We start from the raw sequence: 26,863 nt of genomic DNA on the forward strand, positions 1-26,863 counted from the left end.
ATGGAAAACTTGTCGCTAAGGAATAAATGGAACAATAATGCTCCATAGGAAACAAGGAGGTCCTACGGATTGGTGGGGGTCCGACACCCGGGACCCCCGCCAATCAACTGGTTGAGAAGGCACAGGCGCTTGTAGTAGTGCCGCAGCCTTCTCTCAGCTCCATAGGAAACTAGGAGGTCCTATGGATTGGTGGGGGTCCGACACCCGGGACCCCCGCCAATCAACTGGTTGAGAAGGCACAGGCGCTCGCAGTAGTGCCGCAGCCTTCTCTCAGCTCCACAGGAAACGAGGAGGTCCTATGGATTGGTGGGGGTCCAACACCCGGGACCCCCGCCAATCAACTGGTTGAGAAGGCACAGGCGCTCGCAGTAGTGCCGCAGCCTTCTCTCAGCTCCATAGGAAACGAGGAGGTCCTATGGATTGGTGGGGGTCCAACACCCGGGACCCCCGCCAATCAACTGGTTGAGAAGGCACAGGCGCTCGCAGTAGTGACGCAGCCTTCTCTCAGCTCCATAGGAAACGAGGAGGTCCTATGGATTGGTGGGGGTCCAACACCCGGGACCCCCGCCAATCAACTGGTTGAGAAGGCACAGGCGCTCGCAGTAGTGACGCAGCCTTCTCTCAGCTCCATAGGAAACGAGGAGGTCCTATGGATTGGTGGGGGTCCAACACCCGGGACCCCCGCCAATCAACTGGTTGAGAAGGCACAGGCGCTCGCAGTAGTGACGCAGCCTTCTCTCAGCTTTTCCCAGACCAGTGACGTCACATTTATTGGTCCCATGGCCTAGGAGCAGCTCAGCCTCATTGATGTGAATGGGGCTGAGCACGATACCAAGCAGACCGGTATACAATGTACGGCGCTGTGCTTGGTGAGCTTAGAAGGCCGAGGCGCTCACAGGCCTTCACAAACAGCTGATCGGCAGGGGTCCCGGGTGTCGGACCCCCACCGATCAGCTACGGATGACCTATCCAGAAGATAGGTCAACAGTTCTAAAGTCTTAGAAATCCCTTTTAATTAATGCTGAGAGCATCAGGTCTCGAGTGATCACCGATGACAAGACTGGGCTGCTTTAAGGACATTTTATTCATTTTAAACGCTCCCTTTCGGAGAGATGATCAGACAAGTGACGCACGAACGAAGGAACTGCAATGACCTCCTCGTTTCCTATGGAGCATTATTGTTCCGTTTATTCCTTAGCGACAAGTTTTCTGCTGATGTTCCATATGAACAGACCCTTAGATGCTGTAAATATTTTCACGTAGTACAGGACGGGAGACCCCGGGGGTATGTGATAAACTCGCTGCCCGTATACTTTCCTATTTCTGGTAAATGATTTGGCACCGAATACAGATTTCTGAAAACATATCTAATGAAAGTAGGAAATAGCCAAGTCCGTGCATTTTCTGGAAGGTGACGCACACGCTTTTACAGCCAGACTAGAATAGTAAGTATAAGTCGTTAACCCCTTAGGGACCAGGCCAGTTGTTGCATTTTCGTTTCTTCTTCTCCGCCTTCCAAAAGCCGCAACTTTTAAAATGTTTTGTTCACACAGTCTTAGGAGGCAGGGAGTTGTACTTTGATTGGCTCCATTTAATCTACCATAGCTTGTATTGGAAAAACGGGAAAAAAATTCTTTATGGGTGAAAAAAATAAAAATTCCACCAAGGTTTTTTGGGCTTTGATATTACGGTATTCACCATGCGCTAAAAATAAGATACGAAGTCTGGGGGTCGGTATGATTACGGCGATACCAAACTTCAGCCCCATGTAAATAACACTCCCCTCCCTTCAGCCCCTCCATCATACAGTCCCATGCAAATATTACACCCCCTCCAACATATATTCCCATGTAAATAGCAGCACTCCCTTCCCTCCAGGATAGGTTTAAAGAGGACCTTTCATCTGAAAATGCAAGTTAAACTAAAGATATACCCTTGCTCGCGGCTCAGGATGGATGAAATCGCTCCAGTTCTCGCGAATCTCGCAAGAACTGGAGCTTCTTCTCCCTGGCTAAGAGCGGAGCGCGCTGATTGGATGCGCTCCGTGCCAGGGAGAAGAAAGACACGCCCGGGAGAACTCTTGCAGGCCCGCCCAGTTGGGCCGAATGGCTCATTAGCATAGAAGGCGAGAAATATTGTGGGGGGCACGCTGACAAACGGGGGCACTGAGTGCAAAATGAACAACTGAATAAGCACCACCGGGGGCCGGCAAGTAAGGGTATATCTTTAGTTTAACTTGCATTTTCAGGTGAAAGGTCCTCTTTAATAAGCCCCTGGGAGGGGTCTGGATATGAATACACAGCAGGCAGTTATACCCACAGGGGAGCCGATAAGTGCCCTGGGGGCCCCCGAGCCAGGAGTACACAGTACACTGGTCAGCCAATGTGTCCATGTTTGCTGTTTTCGGCAGGGTTTTCAAACAGATTATTAATGGCCGCCAGTTGTTTACCTGCAAAACCACACATCCAATAATAATCACCTGCTTTGCGGTAAAAAGGCATGCTGGCGCACTTACTGGTGATCTGACCTTCTCCGTGATATGCCAGAAATGCCTCTGGATCAGAGTCCACCCATTCCCACAATCTCCATAGACTTTAATGGAGACACGGCCATCTACAAATGCAGCCGCCTTTCTATTGAGGTGTATGGAGAACATGGCCAATGGAAATTTGGAAATAAGGTCAGGATATATTTGCATGCACAGTGGGGCCGGGCACCCAGTATAAATTTAATCTGTGGGCCCTAGGCATCGAATAAGACACTGTATATAAGCACTTTGGGAGGGGAATAAGACAGTTGCCTTCAGTAACACATATAGAAAACATGTTTTTGGGTGCTCCTTAAAAGGGGTTCTCCGGGAATGAAAATACTTATAGTAAATGTTACTTTATTATAAATATATTCTTAAATACCCTTCATTATTTATAATGGCTCGTTTTGTCTGGGGAGCAATCATAGGGTGAAACAAAATGGCCGCTGTCCCATCAGTTTACACAAAACCTGTCCTGATCACGCATGAGGACAAGTTACTTTACAACACTGAGGTAAAGAGCTGCCTCCTCCTCCTCTCTGCTTGTCAGGGATTATGATCCTGAATACAGATTATAAGCACTTTAGCTGAATCTCTGGGGAATTTAGTTCATGAGGAGACATGAAGTACAGAGAGGATGGACAGGACAGGCTGTGGTAATGGAGACTGTAAACAAGTGCTGCTGCTCATTACCCACAGCCTCACCCTCCTCTCATGTCTCTTCATCATCTCCATTTCCACAGAGATTCACCTGTATTCAGGATCGTAATCCCTGACAGGCAGAGCAGAGAGGAGGATGAGGCAGCTCTATGGCTCATTGTGGTGAAGTAACTTGTCCTCCTGTGTGATTAGGACAGGTTTTTGTGTACTGATAGGACGGCAGCCATTTTATTTCTCCTAATATATGCTCCCTAGACAAAACAAGCCATTCTAAGTAATAAAAGGTATTTGTGAATATATTTATTATAAAATAATATTTAAGTATTTAAATTTTTTTTTCATTCCTGGAGAACCCCTTTGAAGGGGTTTTTCAGTGTGCATGAACATCCTATATAAAAAAAATTATGAAGCCAGCTGTAATTTTGTAATGTACTATCTTTTTCACTTTATAAGACGACCTAGGTGTTAGAGAAGGAAAATAAGAAATAAAATATTTTTCATCAGATGCCAGTTAAGATCCCCATATCAGAAATCAGATCCCCATGTCAGACCTCAGATCAGACTTCCATGTCAAATCCCCATCAGACTTCAGATGAGACCCCCATCAGCCAAAATAAAATAATTAACTTACCTCTCCTGCTCTGCAATACTCTGCAGGTCCAGGAGTCTCTCCTGCAGTCACGCTCCCTGGTCTTCTCCGGGCCTGCACTGTGACCCAACTGCGTGCAGCATCAGGTCATAGTGCACGCACTACGTCCTCGCGCTGTACACAGTTAGGACAGGGCAGCGTGGGCCCATAATAGACCAGGGAGCGATGAGTACTGGCAGAGCTTGCAGCACTTCACTCATGGCTCCCCGCGCCTCCTGCATAATAACAAACGCATACATAATAGAAGCACTCATTAGTATTCACTTTATAAGACGCACTGACATTCTCACCCACTTTTGAGGGGGGAAAAAGTGTCTTATAAAGCAAAAAATATCGTATTTATTTTCCCTTTATTGCTCTTATCTTCTGTTCTGGGCTGTGGTCACATGACCATGTCCAGTCATCTCTATTTCCTGTGAAGTTATGTCCACGGGAGGGGCAATAAACTAACTGGACATTGTTAGAGGCGGTGCTGGAGCTGTTACTGAGAAAGGAGAAGTGCATCATGGGTTTGGTTGGATACAGCAACAGGAAGTGCTACATACTGGATGGAGACCAAGCAGATGGATTTCTTTACATGGAGAAAATGAGACTCAGGAGAGTCAAAATTGGAAAAATAAATGCATGGGGAAGATGTATATGAGATACGTATATCTGTTAAAAATCCTAGTATTCCCAGAAAGCCCCTTTAAAATAACAATCTTTTTGCAAAACCTCCTGAGTCATGGGGACACGTACTGAATCTGAGCCAATATATAAAATATTGAAAAACATAGAAAAGAAACGCGATATTCATTTCTGTTCAGTTCCCCATCATCACGAGGATGTAAAATCTATCCATGGAAGAAGAGCTGCAAGTTCCATTGAGTCCCTGCCAAGCCATAGCATTACCGTAGCATGCCAGACGTTCATTTTCCGCCTTCCAGTCCATTACTTGGAAGCTGAGGAATGAAGTCCAAGAAGAATGTCTGATAATTAGACACGAGCATTGTTTAAGCAGTCACTGTTTCCACTAACATGATCGCAATCTACGAGGAAGCTGGAGCAGAGGCCGTCTGGTAATAATCAGCCAAGGACGCAGACCCCAGAAAGCCTTTTCCTGCAGCCCAGCCATACATATGGATGCACACGTGCGACAAACGCTGCATCATGTAATATAACTATAGTGCAAGGAGAGGAAACTGCACTACCGAGCATGCACACAGAGGCAAATCTATAAAACGGAAAGTCCGGTGCGGTGCATACTCCTCTCATGGATCCAGAGATCCCCCCCATTCATTGCTCCAATTGTTTTGTTAGATTTATTTCAAGCTGGCACCTCATGGGTGTGTCCTTTCTGCTGCAGCTCTCGCTCTCTTTCACAGCTCCAGGGGCATGCTTTTCTGCTGCAGCTATCTTCCTGTAACAGCTCCAGGGGCATGCTTTTCTGCTGCAGCTATCTTCCTGTAACAGCTCCAGGGGCATGCTTTTTCTGCTGCAGCTCTCTATTTCACAGCTCCAGGGCATGCTTTTTATGTTGCAGCTCTCTTCCTGTCACAGTTTGGGGGGTGTTCTTTCTGCTGCAGCTCTCGCTCTCTTTCACAGCTCCAGGAGCATGCTTTTTCTGCTGCAGCTCTCTATTTCACAGATCCAGCTCTCCATTTCACAGCTCCAGGGCATGCTTTTTCTGTTGCAGCTCTCTTCCTGTCACAGTTTGGGGGGTGTTCTTTCTGCTGCAGCTCTCTTCCTGTCACAGTTTGGGGGGTGTTCTTTCTGCTGCAGCTCTCTCTCATTCAAAGCTCAGAGTGTGTGTCATTTCGGCCTCTCTCTCCCTTTAGAGCTTGAGGGTAGTGTCCTTTCTTGGGGGGGGGGGGGGTGCCTTTTCTCAGGGGGCATGTAACTGTCCCATCCTCTAATAGTAAATGCAGCTGGTGGCAGGTGAACGATGGAACTGAGCACGTCTGTCCATCTCAGCAAAGTGGACAGAGAAATAAAGAACAAACAGCAGGTGGCGCTATACTTATATACATTTTCATGAATAACTCAGCGGCTGTGCTAAACCTTGAATTATATACAATTATAAATGTATTCTGGTGTTGCTACGAAAAACGTGGAATATTTTTCCTTGGCCGACCCCTTTACCTATACATGATTTATCCTTGGGATCGGTATCCAATATCAGATCGCTAGGACTTCAACTCACCCATCGCCACCCACCAGCTGCGGCAGCCGGGTGAGACTGTGACATCACATTCATGAGTCACATGGCTGATTACCTAACTGCACGATAGGTCATCACTATCGGATGGGTGGGGGGCAGACACCTGGCAGCCGCCAACCCTGGAAACAAAACAGTGGACGGAGCGGAAGCAGAAAGCGCCATCTAATTAGAGTTGTTGCGATACCAAATTTTTGATTCGGTTTCGATACCATGAAAAAGTATTGCGATACTCGATACCATTCGATACCACGCGAAAAAAATAAACAAAAAAAGCCACGTGCATTCCTCATTTTTAAAAATGGCGAATCGCGCAGTTTTTATTTTATTTTTCCGGCATTCACCACCTAGATTTTTTTTTTATATTTTAATAGTTTGGACTTTTCTGACGTGGCGATGTAATATGTTTATTTATATATTTTATATGTGAAATTGGGAAAAGGGGGGTGATTTATACTTCATATTTTAGTGTTTTTTTTTTTTTCACTTTTTTTTTTAATAACTATTTCCCCCCTTAGGGGCTAGAACCTGGGATCTTTCATCCCTTTTCCTATTCACCCTGATAGATCTCTATCAGGGTGAATAGGACTCCACACTGTCCCTGCTGCTCTGTGCTTTGTGCACACAGCATCAGGGATGTTACCATGGCAACCAGGGCTTCTGTAGCGTCCTGGCTGCCATGGTAACCGATCGGAGCCCCAGGCTTACACAGCTGGGGCTCCGATCAGAAGCTGCCACTGCACCACCAATGAGGGGGAGTGGAGAGGTCCCTGTGGCCACTGCCACCAATGATTTTAATACTGGAGGGTTGAGAGGGGCCGGCGCACTGTGCCACCAATGATTTTAATGGGATGGGGGGATTGAGGGGGGGGGCACACTGCACCACCAATGATTTTACCCCTTTATACAGGAGGCGGGTACTAGCAGATCAGCGGCAGTTAACTGCCGCTGATCGCAGCTCCCTGTCAGGGGCAGGGTGCCGGCAATGCGATTCTGCTGCCGGCACCCGCCTCCTGTATGTGTTAAAGACTGACTACTGTATATGAGTCCAGACTTTCACTATTAGGCCACACAGAGCGGCGCCCAGCGATGTCTCAGCACTCACCATTTAGTCCTGGGCGCCGCTCCGTTCGCCCGCAGTGCCCCATTACTGTCTCCTCTCCTGCTCCACATGCTGCTGATTACTATCGGAGCGATGGGAGGAGACATCAGCTTCACTAGTGGGCGTTCCTTCTCCCTGGCTGTAGCGCTGTCCAATCGCAGCGCAGGGAAAAGGAACGCCCACTAGTGAAGCTGATGTCTCCTCCCATCGCTCCGATAGTAATCCTATCATTGGTGGCGCAGTGCGCCCGCCCCTCCTCCGCCCCTCTCTTCTCATTGCCGCCCCTCCTCCGCCCCTCTCTTCTCATTGCCGCCCCTCCTCCGCCCCTCTCTTCTCATTGGTGGCAGCGGCAGCAGCACAGGGGGAGGGAGGACAGCTTCCTTCTCCCCGTGCTGCTGAGAGAGAACATGAGCGCGCCGATAGCAGCGCGCTCATGTTCAGAGATACTAGACTGCGCAGAAGCGCAGCCCAGTATCGAAAAAACGGAAATCCCGGTATCGTATCGATACCGGGACAAAAGTATCGATTGGGTATCGAAATTTCGATACCCGCAACAACCCTACATCTAATGTGTACTGGCCGTGTAGAGTTACTGCAGCTCAGCCCCCATTCAGGTGTGGGAAGGGAAGTATTCTTATTTCACACATTTAGGCCTTATGCACACGAACGTATTTTGTTTCAATGTCCATTCTGGGATTTTTTTTGCGGATAGGATGCAGACCCATTCATTTCAACGGGTCCACAAAAAATTCGGACAGCACACCGCGTGCTGTCCGCATCAGTATGTCCGTTCCGTAGCCCGGCAAAAAAAATATAACACGTCCTATTCCTGTCCGTTTTATGCATTGTTACAATGGATCCGAAAAACGAATGGCATACAGATGTCATCAGTTTTTTTTTGCGGATCGCAAAACACATACGGTTGTGTGCATGTAGCCTTATACTGTGGATATGCCATAAATATGTCAGCCTCTTGCTGCCTAGATGCGGTGGCCAGCAGGACGGGGTCGGGGGACCCCCATTCTAGAGTCATGTGATGCACAGGAGATGTCATAAATCTCTGATATGAAAATATTCTCTTAAAAAATGTTAAAAGACTAAATGACCCCATTTTTAAAGGGGACCTGTCACTACTCCTTTAATGCCCATATATAGCTGCATGCCTCATAAGAATTCTGGAGCAACTTTACTAAGAACTTCCTCTGTGATTCCTCCTGGAAATGTTTGAATAAGAAATGACGGGTGTTTCCATTCCTCTTCACAATAACATGTGCCTCGACCCATTCTCAGCGCTCTACACGTCAGAGTGTGAAGGGAAATGTCCTATAGACAAGGGTATGGCATTCTGCTCATAGATTTCCTGGAGGAATAAGAGAGGAATGGCACAGTAAACAGCTCTAAAATTGTTACACCAAACATAAAAGTCGCATGTTCACACTCCTGTTCCCGCACTGGGAATAACACTTTCCTGGAGTGTTCAGTTTAAGGGAAGGTGTCGTCGATTATTTTTTTCCTCCTAGTTAATACTAGATAGCGATACGCATCTTATTTTCGAATCCGTTTTTATTTTCCGATTGTAGACTTTCTGTATTCTATTTCCAGAACATGGTTATGGGGGCAGCCATCTTGCCTGAGCTGTTCCTAACAGCATTTAGAGATATGGTTTACAGCAGCCGCCATGTGACTCACTTACTTCTATGGGAGAGTTTTCCAGGCATGCTCTGTAACCTGTGCAGAGGTCAGGAGGGAGTAGATAAGCTGTGATATCACCTATTGTAAATGGTGGATCCTGTGTTCTCTATATATAGGTGATACTTGTGAATGTAATCCTGCCTGTGATAATAATGAGACGGCTGCCGAAAGGTGACCTGTACAGGCGATGCGATGCCTATTAGTAGTGAATAGTGGATCCTGTGTTATCTATATCTATAAAAGATGATACCTGTCATTGTAATCCTGCCTGTGCTAAAAATGAGATGGCTGCTGAAAGGTGATCTGTACAGATGAAGTGCTGCCTGTTATTAGACAGTAGCTGTGATACCACCTATTGTGAATAGTGGATCCTGTGTTATCTATATATAGGTGATACCTGCCATTGTAATCCTGCCTGTGATGATAATGAGATGGCTGCTGAAAGGTGATCTGTACAGACGAAGTGGTGTCTATTATTAGGCTTATTGGCCACTGCAAAAACCTCAGGATTTTTGGATTTTTTTTTTTACATATAGAGAGAAGGGTTGACAACCGTCCAGAACTTTCTGGACTGTCCATAAAAATAGGCAACTTATTTGACTGGATGACCAGTCACTATATTTTTTGATGGAAAGAGAGAGAGAGGCGCGATGCAGAATTTCGATCTCTGCCTGCTTTTCCCCTGCATTCCCTCATTTTCCAGCGTGAAGACTTCCTCCAGGGCCCGGTATCTGTGCAGTCAGTGGTAGAACGCGCACTGGTCACTGGCCTATGGTCCCTGGTGACGGAAAAAGCCTGGGAAATCTGCATCACCATGGCAACGCTGCAAAACAAACTGACGAGGGGAAAGTTTCTCTCTCATTTCCTTACAAAAGAGGATTATGGCGGGGCTAGCGGTTTATGGCGAGCCCAGGACACATCTGCTCGTTTGGAGATGGTACGCTTCTGCTCATCACGCCGCCGCACTTTCCATGCGATGCCAATCTCTGGCTGTAATGTGTGAATAACCACAAGGAGATCCATTACAGCCTGTGACCGAAAGCCATCTTTACTGTACTGGAAAATGTTACAGCATGCTAATGTGACACAAACCAGAAACGAATCCGCAACAGCTGGATCTGCTTTTACCCTTTAGAACATTTGTTTAAGTTCTAAATCGCACCCGTCGCCTACACACACGGCAGAGGCGGCCATTTTGTGGGACGAGCGAGTACTGAGGAGGCCGCTTTCATTAAAACTGGGCATAGAAAATGAAAAAACGAAGACACGGTGCGATAGGGGTTAGCTAAAACTGTCCAATCGTTTTGTATCTACAGCTCCGATGCAGTCCTGTGCATTTCCATGGTAACAGACAACAAACAAACTCTGCGTAGTCGGGTCCTGCAGTCATATTCTCTCCTCGCTGGCTTCCAAAGTCCAGTGAAATGGGAGGCGTGATGCTCGTGTGAACACATAGTGAGGCTCACCAGCGGGGACATCAGAGACCATGGCATTTACTGGCCACTGTAGATGGCACATCACAATGATGTACATTGGTGGAACATGGGTTGTGGGGGCACCTAAAGAAATTGGTAATCAAAGAATATTTTTTTTAAATAACCTTTTTCATTTTAAGGGTCTTCCAGGGGTGCTTGGTATTGCAGCTCAGCCTCATGCACTTGAATGGAACTGCGCTGCACCTACGCACGTGACTGATGAACGTGCCGTCACTGGCCTAGGAAAAGGGCGCCGTTCTCTAGAGCTGTGGCCTTCTCAAACAGTGGGGGTGCTGGGAGTCCCACCGATCAGATTTTTCATCACAAAAAGGCCTCATGCACACGGCTGTTGTGTGGCCGTTCCGTGCATTGGGGACCGCAATTAGCGGTCCCCAATGCACGGGCAACGTCTTTGCTGTGGCCGGGACGGATCGAGACCCATTCAACTAGAATGGGTCTGTGATCCATCCTCACCGCCCAAAAAATAGAACATGTTCTATTTTTTTGGCGGTGCGGAGGCACGGACAGAAACACCACGGAAGCACTACGTAGTGCTTCCGTGGGGTTCTGATCCGTGCTTCCGTTCCGCATCTACCGAATTGCTGACCCATTCAAGCGAATGGGTCCGCATCCGTGATGCGGGGTGCACACGACCGGTGCCCGTGTATTGCGGACCCGCCGTATGCGGTCCGCAATACGGCCATGGCCGGGCAACGGCCGTGTGCATGAGCTCTGAGGCCTCATGCACATCCGGCCGTGCCATTATTGCGGACCGCAAACAGCGGGTCCGCAATATACGGGTACCGGCTGTGTGCACCCCGCATCACAGATGTGGACTATTGACTTGAATGGGTCCACAATCCGGAAGGTCCGGTGCAGAACGGAGGCACGGGACCCCAATGAAGCACTACGAAGTGCTTCCGTGGGGTTTCTGTCTGTGCCTCCGCACCGCAAAAAAGGTAGATCATGCGTTACTTTGTTGCGGTACGGACAAATCACGGACCCATTCAAGTTGAATGGGTCTCGATCCGTCTGCGGAATCTGCACGGATATTGCCCGTGCCTTGGGGACCGCAAATTGCATGGAAAGGACGTTCAACGGCCGTGTGCATGAGGCCCAATTGTGTTTTTTTTTCAGGCATTTTTCCATGCCCTTCTCTATAGAGAAAAAAATGCCTGAAAAAGAAACGGATTTAACCCACGTATGAAGAAAAGAAAATGCATGCGACATGCAAAAAAAAATAAAAAATAAAGTGTAAGGGGAAACCGAAGAGATCTAAATATATGGATGATACAAACATATAAAACTCATGGCAGTGATTACTATTATTACTGTCCTGCAATCAGGAAACCACGGCGCGTACGAGTGCCGGCAGCATGGGGGCTACATGTACTAAATTTGCTCTTGTGGATTTCTTCTATCCCATGTTAGGAAAACAATGTATCCGATTAATTATCTGCTGATGAAACTGTCCGTACCACCCATGTGTGCCTGTGGTGGGTACAGTATAGGGTGAGCTCCTGAATGCTCTGTAATCTCAGCGAATGCAAAGATGAATTAAAGCGAATAAGCGGATAGTAATAAGTATAAAGGATGACAGACGCGCAGGCGGTGATGCAGTGAGGCCGTCCATTTATTACAAGTTTATATTTGTGACAATTCCATTAATTTAATACATAAGAACACCCTGTCATATAAAGTTATAGTTGTAGCAGAAGATGATGGGAGAAGGAAATGCTGCCACCTAGTGATGAAATATGAGCACAACATTTCTACTTAAAGGGTTTCTATCACTTCGTTTCACCTATTTAGCTTTCAGACACTAGCGATCCGCTAGTGTCTGCTTTATCTAACCATCCTAATATAAGAGCTTATTGTCCTGCCGTTTAGCTAAAAAAATAACTTATATAGATATGCAAATGAGCCTCTAGGTGCTATGGGGGCGTGATTAGCACCTAGAGGCTCCGTCTACCTTAACAAACTGCCGCCGCCCAGCGCGTCCCTCCAGCCCGCCCATCTCCTCCGGAATGCGATGCTCCTCGTATTCGGCGCATGCGCAGTGAATGTCTGATCGCTTCCCTGCTCAGACATCTCCACTGCGCCTGCGCCGATGACGTCATAGTGCTCCGAGGAACAGGCGCAGTGGAGATGTCTGAGCAGGGAAGCGATCAGACAATTACTGCGCATGCGCAGAACAGAGACGCGCACGGAGAGGATCGCTTCAGCTGGAGATGGGCGGGCTGGAGGGACGCGCTGGGCGGCGGCAGTTTGTTAAGGTAGACGGAGCCTCTAGGTGCTAATCACGCCCCCATAGCACCTAGAGGCTCATTTGCATATCTATATAAGTTCTTTTTTTAGCTAAACGGCAGGACAATAAGCTCTTATATTAGGATGGTTAGATAAAGCAGACACTAGCGGATCGCTAGTGTCTGAAAGCTAAATAGGTGAAACAAAGTGATAGAAACCCTTTAATGGAACATCTCTCTCATACCCATAAAGGGGCACATTTATTAAGACCGGCGTTTTAGACGACGCTCCTAACAAACCCCTAAGTTGGCGGTGGATCCGCCGAAGTATATGAAATGTAAGACAGCTTATATAGATATAATGCTTTAACAGAACCAAATGATGAGCAATATAAATACATATAGCCATTCTCTTTTGCAAATTATTCTAGTTTCATCCAGCATAATATAAAAATAAAAGAGCAAACGGTCCGTTAGAATGACAGCTGATCTTACTTAAAGGGCCTGTCTCACTTCAGCAAATGACATTTATCATGTAGAGAAAGTGAATACAGACCACTAAGGCTTCGTTCACATCACCGTTTAGCCTTTCCATTCTCCTGCCACTCAAACGGAAAGGACCGATTCGGCACATAACTGAGCCGAACGGAGCCCACAGGCCCCGTCGACTATAATGGGGTCCGTTAGGTTTCCGCTCAGAAGAAGATTTTGGAGCGGATGCAGGATTCCCCATAGAAGTGAATAGGAACACACGGCACATGACCGGCCACCGCTCCCATTCACTTTTATGGGCCCAACGGAAATAGCCGAGGCCCCATAGAAAATGAATGGAGGGCGGCTGCGCATGTACGTGCATAAGAATTTAGAAGCACAGCAAGAAAAGCGTCAGTAGATAACAGTCCAAAATCTGGCGGCAATTTGCTTCGGGGAATGCGTCCAGCCCGATCCTCTAAATGCAGGGTGGTCACTGTATACATGACATTATATCTAGTACAACCGTCCTGTCTAGCCCATAAAACGATTACAATTACAACATATTCCTTCCATTCTGTTTCAGGTGTCAGAAGAGGCATTTCATGGCGGTCCGCCAACTCGGATTCCAAAACCGAAAGCCTGGACCACATCCAAGCTACCCATTAAAAAGCCAGTAGGAAATGCAATAAATGGCGAACAGGTGAACAAAGACAAATTCCATTCACCAAGAGCGGTGTCTAATTTCCAGTGTGCGTCAAAGAGGTGATCCCCGTGAGTGGAGGCGTCAGGCAACGTACTGCACCACTATGGAGGGGGTTCTTCGTTCTCATTCTGTATATTGCTTAGTAGAGGTTACAATGTATGTCTATGTGCGGGATTTCTATGGATTTTATTTTTAAAAAATAAAAAAGTTAAAAAAATGTAAAATACAGCGCACTGTGAATGTTTTTTGCTGCGTCCCTCTCTGTATAGGAGGGCGCAGCAGACTACACTTCTCTATATAGCGAAATCTATGTGATATTGAAGGGGTTGTGCAACCACACCATACTGATGACCTATCTTACCGAGGACCCAAGCGCCTGGGAGCGGGGAAGTATGAATCTTCCATTTATGGAGGCATCAGATAAAAAGTCCTTCCTGGAAAGCCCCTTTAAAGGGAACCTGTCACCGGGATTTTGTGTATAGAGCTGAGGACATGGGCTGCTAGATGGCCGCTAGCACATCCGCAATACCCAGTCCCCATAGCTCTGTGTGCTTTTATTAGGTAAAAAAAACGATTTGATACATATGCAAATTAACCAGAGATGAGTCCTGTCCCTGACTCATCTCACGGTAATTTGCATATGTATGAAATCGTTTTTTTACACAATAAAAGCACACAGAGCTATGGGGACTGGGTATTACGGATGTGCTAGCGGCCATCTAGCAACCCATGTCCTCAGCTCTATACACTAAATCCCGGTGACAGGTTCCCTTTAAGGCCCCTACACGTTAGTGTATTTCAGGCAGACCCGCTGACAGTGGCAGGTTCGGCAGACACTCTAAGGTGTGTGGGGAGCACCCAACTCTTCCCGAACAGATGATGTCGGGGACAGTAGGATCGGTTGAAATTAATATTTTCACCCGATCCTTCTGTTCTCCCGGGAGATAAGCCGCCACCAGAAGTGTCTGGCATAAAATACACATAACGTTCTACTGAGGTCTAAGGCCCCTTTCACAGTTCTGCGTTGCCTGAAAAACGCAGCATGTTCTATATTCTGCGTTTTTCACGCAGCCCTGGCCCCATAGAAGTGAATGGAGCTGCGTGAAAAACACATTGCATCCGCAAGCAAGTGCAGATGCGATGCGCTTTTCACTGCTGGTTGCTAAGAGATGTTGTTTGTAAACATTGCTATCACATGCGTGAAAAATGCATCAATGTGCAATTCACCCGCCTTATAACAACGGAACGCAATCGCAAACAAAACTGACTGAACTTGCTTGCGAAATGGTGTGAGTTTCACTGAACGCACCCTGAGTCAAACCGTCTGGCTCGTGTGAAAGGGGCCTTAAAAATAGGTAAATATAATCACAGATGAAGAGCAACAAATTACAAATTTGACCATGTCATTACTGAATAAAAACTAGGCCAAGATGCAGAAGTTTACTTGTTTACTTTTGTGTTAAAAAATGAAAGGCTACGTACACCTTTGGTGGCAATTTTTATTATTATTGCATTGTACTCTTTTTGAGCTAAAAATCATTTTTTCAAGTGGTATTTATTAAAAATGATGAGCTATTTTCCCTGCACAGTTTAAGTTTATCTACTAGTAGTATCTGTATTTTCCCTCTGCTCTGTCAGGCAGGGAGCTGACGGGCTCCTTATCACTGCTCTCTGACATTATAAGGCTACTTTCACACTTGCGTTAGGAGCGGATCCGTCTGGTGTCTGCACAGACGGATCCGCTCCTATAATGCAAACGCTTGTATCCGTTCAGAACGGATCCGTCTGCATAACTGTTTATTTCAGATCTGATTTTTCACTTTGGAAAACTCAGATCCGACAGTATATTCTAAACACAGAAGCGTTCCCATGGTGATGGGGACGCTTCAAGTTAGAATATACTGAGAACTGTGTACATGACTGCCCCCTGCGGCGCATTGCCTATAGCACAGACCTGTCACTTACCAGTAGGAGGAGCGCCCGGCCGGACACAGACATCGCAGCTCTTCAGGTAAGTATAATGCTTCTATTTATTGCTAAGTAACCATGGCAGCCAAGACTGCAATAGCGTCTTGGCTGCCATGGTAACCAATCGGAGCCCCAGCAATTTAAACTGGGACTCCGATCGGTACTCTCCGCTGCAACCAATGATGGGGGGGGGGGTGATTTTAATTAGGGGGGAGGAAGAGGGGAGGCCGCACTGGTCACAATACTTGGAATCCGCACTGGCCACCAATAAATATAGAGGGAGGGGGAGGCCGCACTGGTCATATTTAATACTGGGAATCCGCACTGGCCACCGATGAATATAGAGGGAGGGGGGCCGCACTGGTTACAATTAATACTGGGGAGGGAGGGGGGGGCCGCACTGGCCACCAATAAGTTAAATACAGGAGGGGGGGGGGGGGGTCTGCCCCCTGCTGCCTGGCAGCATCTGCCAGTCATGTACACAGTTCTCAGTATATTCTAACTTGAAGCGTCCCCATCACCATGGGAACGCCTCTGTGTTAGAATATACTGTCGGATCTGAGTTTCACGATGTAACTCAAATCCGATGGTATATTCTAACATAGAGGCGTTCCCATGGTGATGGGGACGCTTCAAGTTAAAATATACCATCGGATTGGAGAAAACTCCGATCTGATGGTATATTAATAGGGACTTCTGACTTTACATTGAAAGTCAATGGGGGACGGATCCGTTTGAAATTGCACCATATTGTGTCAACGTCAAACGGATCCGTCCCCATTGACTTGCATTGTAAGTCTGGACAGATCCGTTTGGCTCCGCACGGCCAGGCGGACACGAAAACGCTGCAAGCTGCGTTCGGGTGTCCGCCTGCTGAGTGGAGCGGAGGCCAAATGGTGCCAAACTGATGCATTCTGAGCGGATCCGCATCCACTCAGAATGCATTGGGGCTGTACGGATCCGTTCGGGGCCGCTTGTGAGAGCCTTCAAACGAAGCTCACTAGCGGAGCCCCGAACGCTAGTGTGAAAGTAGTCTCAATAACTCATTATAGCTCAATCTGTATCTTGCTGATAAAGTGTTTATGACCTTTTAGTAATTTAGAGATAAGGGTTATTAGATGACCGGCACAAAGTGAGAAGTACAATTCTCACAGCTAGGAAAACACTTTGTGACAGAACGGCTCAATATTTTTAACAAAGACCAATTGAAAAAATTATTTTTAGCCCAAAATGAGCAAAAATGGTCAACCGGATTCAAATCTGGGGAATTCGGAGGCCAGGTCAACACTTTTATCTCTCTGTCATGATCCTCAAACCGTTTCTGAGCAATTTGTGCAGTTTGGCAGAGAGCATTGTCCTCCTGAAAGAAGTCACCACCACCAGCAGGGTACGTGGTCTGCAAAAATATTTAGGTAGGTGGTACGTGTCATAGTAAGTGTAACCCATGAATGCCAGGACTCCTGGTTATTGAGGCAGAAAATTGTGCAGAACATCTCACTGCCTCCGCCAGCCTGCCTTCTTCTACTGGTGCCATCTCTGCCCAGGTAAGTGATGCACATGCACCAGGCCAACCACATAACGTAAAAGAAAGTGTGAATCATTAGACCACGTCTCGTTCTTACATTGCTCCATGGTCCAGTCCTGAAGCTCATATGTCCATCATGGTGGCTGGGGACAAGGTTTGTGACTACACAGCAATGCCCTGTGTGTTCTGACACTTTTCTATCATGGCTACAGTACTTCTGTGTGGCCTAGCCTTCGCTCCCACTCACATCAGTGAACCCTTGATTGCCCATTATCCAGTCATCGGTACAGTCGCTGACCACAAATGATACTAAGGGCTCATGCATATGGCTGTAGCAGTTTTTGCGATCTGCGAAACACGGATACCGGCCATGTGCGTTCCGCATTTTTTCGGAACGGAACGTACTGCCATCTATAGAAAAGTCATATCCTTGTCCATAAAAATGGGAGAGTAGGACAGGTTCTATTTATTTTTATTTTTTTGCAGGTGCCGCAGAACGGACATGCGGACAGCACACAGTACGCTGACCACATCTTTTGCGGCCCCACTGAATAAATGGGTCAGCATCTGACCCACAAAAAATGCAGACTCGATGCGGACAAAAAACATGGTCGTGTGCATGAGCCCCAAGTCTGTTGCACGCTTTGCAAGGGGCTTGTAGAACCCAAAACCCACCTTCTGAGAAAATGGTGAGAAAACATAGTGTTAACACGGTATCTTCAAGTTCTTCTGCTATATAATTTTTTTTATTTATTTAAGGTTAGCAGCAGCGTAAAGGCAGTTCTTACTGGTTAAATCCCACGCTGCACATGCGCCAACATGTAATGGTTCACTGTTTGTCTTGGTATGAAGACACCATGCTGGCATACAACCACTGCAGCCAATTAATGGCACTGCAGAATGATTGCTGTGGTTTATTTTATAACTTTTGGGTTCTGCAAGGCGTCTTATATTAATAACCTTTCGTCAAGATAGGTCATCGATATCTAAAATCGGCGGAGATCCGACACCTGGCACCCCACCGGTGACGGTGGCGCTCCGTAATTACACTATGCCGCCCCTGCAAGAGAGACGATCGGCAGTGAAATGAAGAGGAAGCAGGGCTTGCATGGGGCGCTGCCTCCTCTTCAAACAGCTGATCGGCGGGGTGCAGGGTGTTGGACCCCGCATATCGGACACCTGATGATAGGTCATCGATAAAAAAAATAAAAAAACCTGTACAACCCCTTTCATTTTAGCACTCACATAATGCCATTTTAAGTGCTAAGAATCTTTATGCTACCACTAGGGGGCGATCAGTGCACAAGAATTTAATATGGTGTGCAAAAGATGCTATCTAATCCCTAGGCAGTGGGCTCCCCCTAGTGGTATAGATCACCATTAGCACCATTAACCCCTTGCTGCAAATGGACGTAGCTGTTCATTCAGATTGCATGTAACTTGCTGTAATCAGATGTACAGCTACGTCCCAACTCCTAACCGGGACTGTGACACTAAAGTATCACAACCCATGACGCTATGTTGTGCCGTTCCTTTGTTATTTCTACTAGAGGTTTATGAACGCATTCCCAGCAGCTTGCAGAAAAGGTACTGATGGGTGTTACCAGCTGGGGGTGTTTGCACAGTAGCACTGATTGGACAGACACACCCGCTGCTGATAACACCCAGCAGGACCTTTACTGCTGGCAAGTTATATGACATATCAAAAATGTTTCAATGTGCGGTGACACTTTAAAGAACAGCATAAGAAAACATATTTGGATATCAGCAAACAGCATGCGGCAGACTCCCCAACCACATGGAAGAAGGGTCTCTGGTCAGAGGAAACTGTCCATCATGGGAAACGCAAACCCAGAATCGAGAATCTATGACATGACTTGAAGACTGCTATACAGAAACAAAACCCACAGAGGTCGCGCTACAGTAAACACTCCTCTTACCATTTTTGAGGAGTATTTTTAGCCGATGAGGAGTACGAAAGTTACAGTAATTCAGATAGTTAATACGAAGGCCTACGTAACATTAAGGGGTTGCTATTTATGCAGGGAAACCATTACTAGTATCTAGAACTGTCTTCCATGTATAAAAAGCTAATTTAGAATATTTTAAATTTAGCTGGAGGTTATATACTAAACATAAGACCACTGCCACCTAAACAGTGCCACCAGTTCTTGCCGGTATAGCTGTGAACAGTAGACTCCTTATTACAGTCATTCCTCCGACACTGTTACACTCAGTGGAAATGGAGGTTAGGGGCAACTGGACAAAGCACCTCGCACCTTTTATTTATTTTATGCACTTATATGCATAAAATAAAATAAATAAATAAACGTAAATAAACGTAAAATAAATAAACTATATTCCGCTGCGCTTTACAGACATTAGCAACCAACTGTCCCCAATGGGGCTCACAATCTATGTTCCCTATCAGTATGTCTTTGGATTGTGGGAGGAAAGGAAACCCACGCAAACACGGGGAGAACATACAAACTCCATGCAGATGTTGTCCTTGGTAGGATTCGAACCTAGGTCCTCAGCGCTGCAAGGCACCAGTACTAAACACTGAGCCACCGTGCTGCCCACATGAGAGCTTCCCCTTCTGCAGTGGTCTCAGATTGGATGCTAATGCTATGTAGTCTTAGGTTGGCACAGAGAGCTCTGCAGGGTCAGGTTGGCACAGTATGAGGCTATGTAGGCTTAGGGTGGCACAGAGAGCTCTGCAGGGTCAGGTTGGCACAGTATGAGGCTATGTAGGCTTAGGGTGGCACAGAGGGCTCTGCAGGGTCAGGGTGGTAGGCTCAGGGTAGCACAGTGTGGTAATGTACTGTATGTAGTGTGATTGTGTACTGTTATACTATTATAGTGTACATAGTGTGATAATGTACTGTATATACTGTTATAGTGTACATAGTGTGATAATGTACTGTATATACTGTTATAGTGTACATAGTGTGATAATGTACTGTATATACTGTTATAGTGTACATAGTGATACAGTATCCGGTATATAGTGTCCTGGACTATAGCGCACATAGTTTAGTAGTATCCGGTATATAGTGGGACAGTGATGCTTTTCCTTGGCCACTACTGTCTGTGTGTGAACCCGACCCTACCCCTCATGCAGCATCCTCTCTTCTCCCCCTGTTATCTCCAGGATTAGCATTGGCAATGAGAGTAGGGGTATCTATAAGTCAGTCATGCTGTGATATCAGCCAGGGGCTTGTGCTGGGCCCCACAGCGGGTACACAGGCACATCACAGTCTGCTGCATCTATAAGCTGCTCCTCCTTTATTTTTCTGGCTACAGGACAATAGAATGACCTGCCCTGAGGGTCTCCCTCCCGTGTCCTCGCTGCCTTTCAGCTGGCGGTCAGACCCAAGTCGGAGGTTGGTGTTGCTTGCTGCTGGTCTCCTGTTGGCGTGTCCAGCGCTGAGACCCTCGCTAAATTCTATAAGCAGGAGCTCAGCCACTTTTCCTCACTGCTGAGCGCGGTAGTGAAGACGGTCCCCTAGACCTTCTATTGAGGCCGTCTTCAGTACCGCACTCAGCAGGGAGGAGAGACAGCGCTCGGCTGAGGCTTCAGACTCATCATTATAGAGAAAAACAAGGCGCTCAGATCCGGGACCCCCACTAAATTTCACTACACAGCAGGGCCACTTACCCCGCCAGTGAGGATCGTGCGCCTCCATCCTCACTTCAGAGCGGTGTGCCATAAGCTCAAACTGACCAATCACTAAGCTCCTTACTGTAAGGAGCTTTGCTATTGGTTATTTCAGGCACAGACAGCATCGCTCACCGCACTGATGAATGGGGGAAGAAGAGTCTGAGGAGTATCGGTACACCTTAGACTTTTTCCAGGGAGTAAAATGGCCTGAACAGGCGTCTATGACAACTATGACCTCTGACAACTTCAAGGGGTTGAAGCGGGTTTTGCCTGGAAGAATAGACAGAAATCCCAATCGGTAGAAGCACTAAAGACATACCAAGAGACTGCATCGGTAACTGCAGTAAAGGCCAGCTCCACAAAGTACTGACTTTCAGGGGGTGAATACTTACGCACATCAAAGTTCTGTTTTTTTCATTTTTTTGGTTTCTAAAGGGGTTGTGCAGTGGGCTATACTAAGGACACGTCATCAATATCTGCACTTCTGGAACCCCGTGGATCAGCTGTTTAAGGGGGCCGCGGAGCCCATACAAGCGCTGCGTCCTCTTCAATACTTCCCTGCACACTGTCTCCCTGGTAGGGGCGGTGCAGTGTAATTACAACTTCTTCTCCTGTTCACTTGACGAGCAGCTGTAATTACACAGCACAGCAGTGTGCAAGCGATCATTAACGAGGACGCAGCGCTCTCGCACAAGCGCTGAGCATGTCTGCAAAAAAAAAACGGATTGCCGCATTTTTGTGGATCCATAGACTTCAATGGGGCCACATCCTGATTTTCACTGACAAGTATAGGACAGGTTTTATTTGTTTTGCGAAGCCGTTGAACAGAAGAAAAGGGCCCCATAGAAGTGAATAGGTCTGTGCCTAATCCGCAAAAAAAGGGATCCACACTTTTGCAGACAGCATACGGCCGTCTGAATGAGCCGTTACAGACTGTACCGGTACAATCCCTCTACTTCCAGTAGTTCACAGTGATTGGATAATATCCTAATTAGGCTACTTTCACATCGGCGGTATTGCTGTCTGGTTTTGAGATGCGGCATGGGATCTCAAAACGCATCCGTTTGAGTAATACAACTGGCTGCATCCGTTCAGAACAGATCCGGTTGTATTATATAAAAAAAATGAACATGCCGGATACCGTGTCCGAAAACGCTGCTTGCAGAAGCTGGTGCCCTACGATCAGGTCTGTTCAGTTTTGTCCCCATTCATTTTCAATAGGGACAAAACTGAAGCGTTTTTCTCCGTTATTGAGATCCTCTGCCGGATCTCAAAACCGGAAAGGAAAACGCAGATGTGAAAATAGCCGTACAATGTCTTCAAAAGGTCAATTTATAGAAATAACATTACAGATCCACATCACAAATGCGGCGAGAACATACAATGGAGAGTCAGCTCTGCAGCAGTCCTTGAGGAGCCAAACACTCTCCAATAAATGCTTTTATGGATGAAGGTTTTGTGGACTGCTCTGCTGAGTAAGTCCTCATTCACACATCCGGATCCCTGCTGAAAGCTGCGACAGTGTGGTCAGTGATTCATCAGTAAAGATTTCTGTGAGGGATCCATGTGTCCGTTTTTTGCTCTCCGTGTGTCATCCGTGTTCCATAGACACTGCACAGATCAAAACTAATTTTCTAAGAATCTCCTGTGATTAGGGATGAGTGAACGTTGTGTTTCAAGTTCGGCGTACAAGGTTATCTAAGAATTCCATTATGGATTCCGCTGCCACGGACCATAAGTTATGGTCCGTGGTAGCGGAATTCATAACGAAATTCTTAGGGTACTTTCACACTTGCGGCAGAGGATTCCGGCAAGCAGTTCCTTCCGGATCCATCAAAACGTATGCCAACTGATGGCATTTGTCAGACGGATCAGGATCCTGATCCATCTGACAAATGCATTGAAATACCAGATCCGTCTCTCCGGTGTCATCTGGAAAAACGGATCTGGCATTTTCTTTTCTTTCACATTTTTTTCCGGTCTGAGCATGCGCAGGCCACAAAAACGGATCCGTTTTGCCGGAACACTCGGGGCCGCATTAATGCATTTAAATGGGAAAAAATGCCGGATCTGGCATTCCGGCAAATGTTCCGGAATTTTGGATGGAGATAAAACCGTAACATGCTGCAGTATTATCTCCATCCTGAAAAGTCAAAAAGACTGAACTGAAGACATCCTGATGCATCCTAAACGGATTGCTCTCCATTCGGAATGCATGGGGATAAAACTGATCAGTTCTGAACCGGTATTGAGCCCCTAGGACGGAACTCTATGCCGGAAAAGAATAACGCTAGTGTGAAAGTGCCCTAAGATAACCCGAACCTTGTACGCCACACTTGAAACATAAAGTTCGCTCATCCCTATCTGTGTAGCACGAATGAAGCACTGATGGCATCCATGTTGCTCACGGACCCATTGGCTATAATGGACGTAATGGATCCGTAAATATGGACAAAATAGAGCATGCAGGGGGGTGCACTGTGCCACAGGACGGGTGCACGCTGTGCCCGGGGCAGCACCGGAGAATGGGGCATGCAGCGCGCTGTGCCCGGGGCAGCACCGGAGAAGGGGGCGCGCTGTGCCCGGGGCAGCACCGGAGAAGGGGGCATGCAGCGCGCTGTGCCCGGGGCAGCACCGGAGAAGGGGGCGCGCTGTGCCCGGGGCAGCACCGGAGAAGGGGGCGCGCTGTGCCCGGGGCAGCACCGGAGAAGGGGGCGCGCTGTGCCCGGGGCAGCACCGGAGAAGGGGGCGCGCTGTGCCCGGGGCTGCGGGGCAGCACCGGAGAAGGGGGCGCGCTGTGCCCGGGGCAGCACCGGAGAAGGGGGCGCGCTGTGCCCGGGGCAGCACCGGAGAAGAGGGCGCACTGGCTGGAATAGCATGGGAAGACATGATGAGGGTGGCAGCCTCCCCTGTATAACAGCCATAGTGTCCGAGGACTTGCGCTGTATGAGTGCGCTGTGCCGCTGTCAGCTCTGCACATTATTTATTACTCAAAACCACAGCAATAGGCATCCGTTTGAGTCATTACAACTGGCTGCATCTTATAAAATGCTTACATTTGCATGGCTATGGTTTGGTTGGGGGCGTGGCTTCTGTACTCGGGGGCGTGCCTGACAGGACTAACATCTCACTGGCGCTCAGCACTTCACCTCCTAGTCGTCCTCATCCCTAGCTCACACACATGGAGATCTCCAGGAGCTGCTGACCATTCATGAGACACGTAGGAGAAGGGCGCTGTAGCTCCCCCGTTCACAGCCGTATGACCACATCACCCACACATGACAGGCATCCCTACCTTCATCAGCGGCGCCGCCAGTTGTCTCCTCCCACCACGTATCTCCCAGGTCATCCGCCATGTCACCCCAAACTCCGCGCTCAACTCTGACAACTTGGATGTTACCAACTCTTCAGGTTCAACTCAGAACCACATGTGTGGGCGGGGATAGCGATCCAAGCCTCGATCCCGCAGTAAACCACGCCCCTTCCCTCCACTGATTGGTTACAACTTTTTTTTTCTGCAATCGTCTTTATTGACACCGTAAATAAACAGAAATTTACAATGAATTGCAGGAAGAATTCCAACATCTTTCACTTGTTTTGCAATATATAAAAGTGGGCACAAATCATATAACACAATAACATGATTGGTAAGGTTATCAGAATTTGTTTTATATATATATATATATTACACACAGCTGACCAGAGATGAAGCAAAATTCCAGTGGTGTTTAATCCAAGATGAAGTTGTCCAGCACACCTAGTTAACTTTGTTTCAAGGAATTAATAAAAAATAACTTCAAAGCCACAGTATATTACTGCTAAGGGTGGGTTCGCACTTGCATTACGGTATTCCGTTACAGGTTGTGTTTATAATGGAATTCTAGGACGGAATGCAAAATGGAACCCTTTAAGAGACATTCCGTTTTGATCCGTCATAATAGAAGTCTATGGGCAAGCATAACGGATCCGTCTGGTTTCCGTTATGAAGGACTGGTTTCCGTTTTGCATTCAGTCCGAGAATTAATCTATATATCGTTATAAACGGAACCTATAATGGAATACCCTAACGCAATTGTGAACCAGCCCTAACGCATTTTGGTCAGTAGAACAACAATCATGGCATAAATTCAATTGGCAGAATGGTACAATTACCCAATAACATGCTATCAATCACCAGATGGTAAAAGTAAGCTCAAAACGCGGGTGAGTTTTTTTTCCCAAAACCCACTTTTTAAGGCTCAGTTCAGGTCTGAAGTCACTTTGCAAGGCTTACATAATAGAAACCACCCAAAAATGACCCCATTTTAAGAACTACACCCTCAAGGTATTCAAAACTGATTTTACAAACGTTGTTAACCCTTTAGGTGTTCCACAAGAATTAATGGAAAATAGAGATAACATTTCAAAATTTCACTTTTTTGGCAGATTTTCCATTTGAATCCATTTTTTCCCAGTTACAAAGCAAGGGTTAACAGCCAAACAAAACTCAATATTTATGGCCCTGATTCTGTAGTTTACAGAAACACCCCATATATGGTCGTAAACTGCTGTACGGGCACACGGTATTGCGCAGAAGGAAAGGAACGCCATATGGTTTTTGGAAAGCAGATTTCACTGGATAATTTTAAGCTCCCATGTCACATTTGAAGATCCCCTGATGCACCCCTAGAGTAGAAATTACAAAAAAAAGTGACCCCCATTTTAGAAACAACAACCCTCAAGGTATAGAAAACAGATTTTACAAACTTTGTTAACCCTTTAAGTGTTCCACAAGAATTGATGGAAAATAGAGATGAAATTTCCAAATTTCACTTTTTGGGCAGATTTTCCATTGTAATCAATTTTTTCCACTAACAAAGCAAGGGTTAACAGCCAAACAAAACTCAATATTTATGGCCCTGATTCTGTAGTTTACAGAAACACCCCCTATGTGGTTGTAAACTGCTGTACAGGCACACAGTATTGCGCAGAAGGAAAGGAGCGCCATACGGTTTTTGAAAGGCAGATTTTGCTGGACTGTTTTTTTGACCCCATGTCCCATTTGAAGCCCCCCTGATGCACCCCTAGAGTAGAAACTACGGGATAAGGTGGCAGTTTTGTTGGTACTATTTTAGGGTACATATAATTTTTGGTTGCTCTATATTAAACTTTTTGTGAGACAAGGTAACAAGAAATAGCTGTTTTGCCACAGTTTTTATTTTTGTTATTTTTATTTTTTAAAACACATTTTTATTCAGGGAAAATACAATTTAGCAGCATACAAAGCTGTTGGCGATACACAGCAAATATATACAGTACAGACCAAAAGTTTGGACACACCTTCTCATTCAAAGAGTTTTCTTTATTTTCATGACTATGAAGGCATCAAAACTATGAATTAACACATGTGGAATTATATACATAACAAACAAGTGTGAAACAACTAAAAATATGTCATATTCTAGGTTCTTCAAAGTAGCCACCTTTTGCTTTGATTACTGCTTTGCACACTCTTGGCATTCTCTTGATGAGCTTCAATAGGTAGTCCACTGAAATGGTCTTCCAACAGTCTTGAAGGAGTTCCCAGAGATGCTTAGCACTTGTTGGCCCTTTTGCCTTCACTCTGCGGTCCAGCTCACCCCAAACCATCTCGATTGGGTTCAGGTCTGGTGACTGTGGAGGCCAGGTCATCTGGCGCAGCACCCCATCACTCTCCTTCATGGTCAAATAGCCCTCACTTTCAAAGTTTTCCCAATTTTTCGGCTGACTGACTGACCTTCATTTCTTAAAGTAATGATGGCCACTCGTTTTTCTTTACTTAGCTGCTTTTTTCTTGCCATAATACAAATTCTAACAGTCTATTCAGTAGGACTATCAGCTGTGTATCCACCTGACTTCTCCTCAACGCAACTGATGGTCCCAACCCCATTTATAAGGCAAGAAATCCCACTTATTAAACCTGACAGGGCACACCTGTGAAGTGAAAACCATTTCAGGGG

At 46.6% G+C, this 26,863-nt stretch overlaps 2 protein-coding genes across 2 annotated transcripts in view; one reads left to right on the forward strand and one right to left on the reverse strand.

The window, feature by feature from the left end:
• The window catches only part of FILIP1L (filamin A interacting protein 1 like), a 38,513-nt gene extending 24,561 nt beyond the window's left edge, over positions 1-13,952 (forward strand). The window contains exon 3 of the mRNA XM_040423290.1: positions 13,609-13,952. Within this exon, the coding sequence (XP_040279224.1) occupies positions 13,609-13,791 (183 nt within the window). The 3' untranslated portion in view covers positions 13,792-13,952. The remainder of the gene's footprint in view (positions 1-13,608) is intronic.
• Positions 1-24,334, reverse strand: part of CMSS1 (cms1 ribosomal small subunit homolog) — a 338,805-nt gene extending 314,471 nt beyond the window's left edge. The window contains exon 1 of the mRNA XM_040423292.1: positions 24,181-24,334. Within this exon, the coding sequence (XP_040279226.1) occupies positions 24,181-24,241 (61 nt within the window). The 5' untranslated portion in view covers positions 24,242-24,334. The remainder of the gene's footprint in view (positions 1-24,180) is intronic.
• Between the last annotated feature and the right edge of the window lie 2,529 nt (positions 24,335-26,863).

The sequence above is a fragment of the Bufo bufo genome, chromosome 3 (assembly GCF_905171765.1).
Source record: "Bufo bufo chromosome 3, aBufBuf1.1, whole genome shotgun sequence".
Classification (NCBI taxonomy): domain Eukaryota; kingdom Metazoa; phylum Chordata; class Amphibia; order Anura; family Bufonidae; genus Bufo; species Bufo bufo.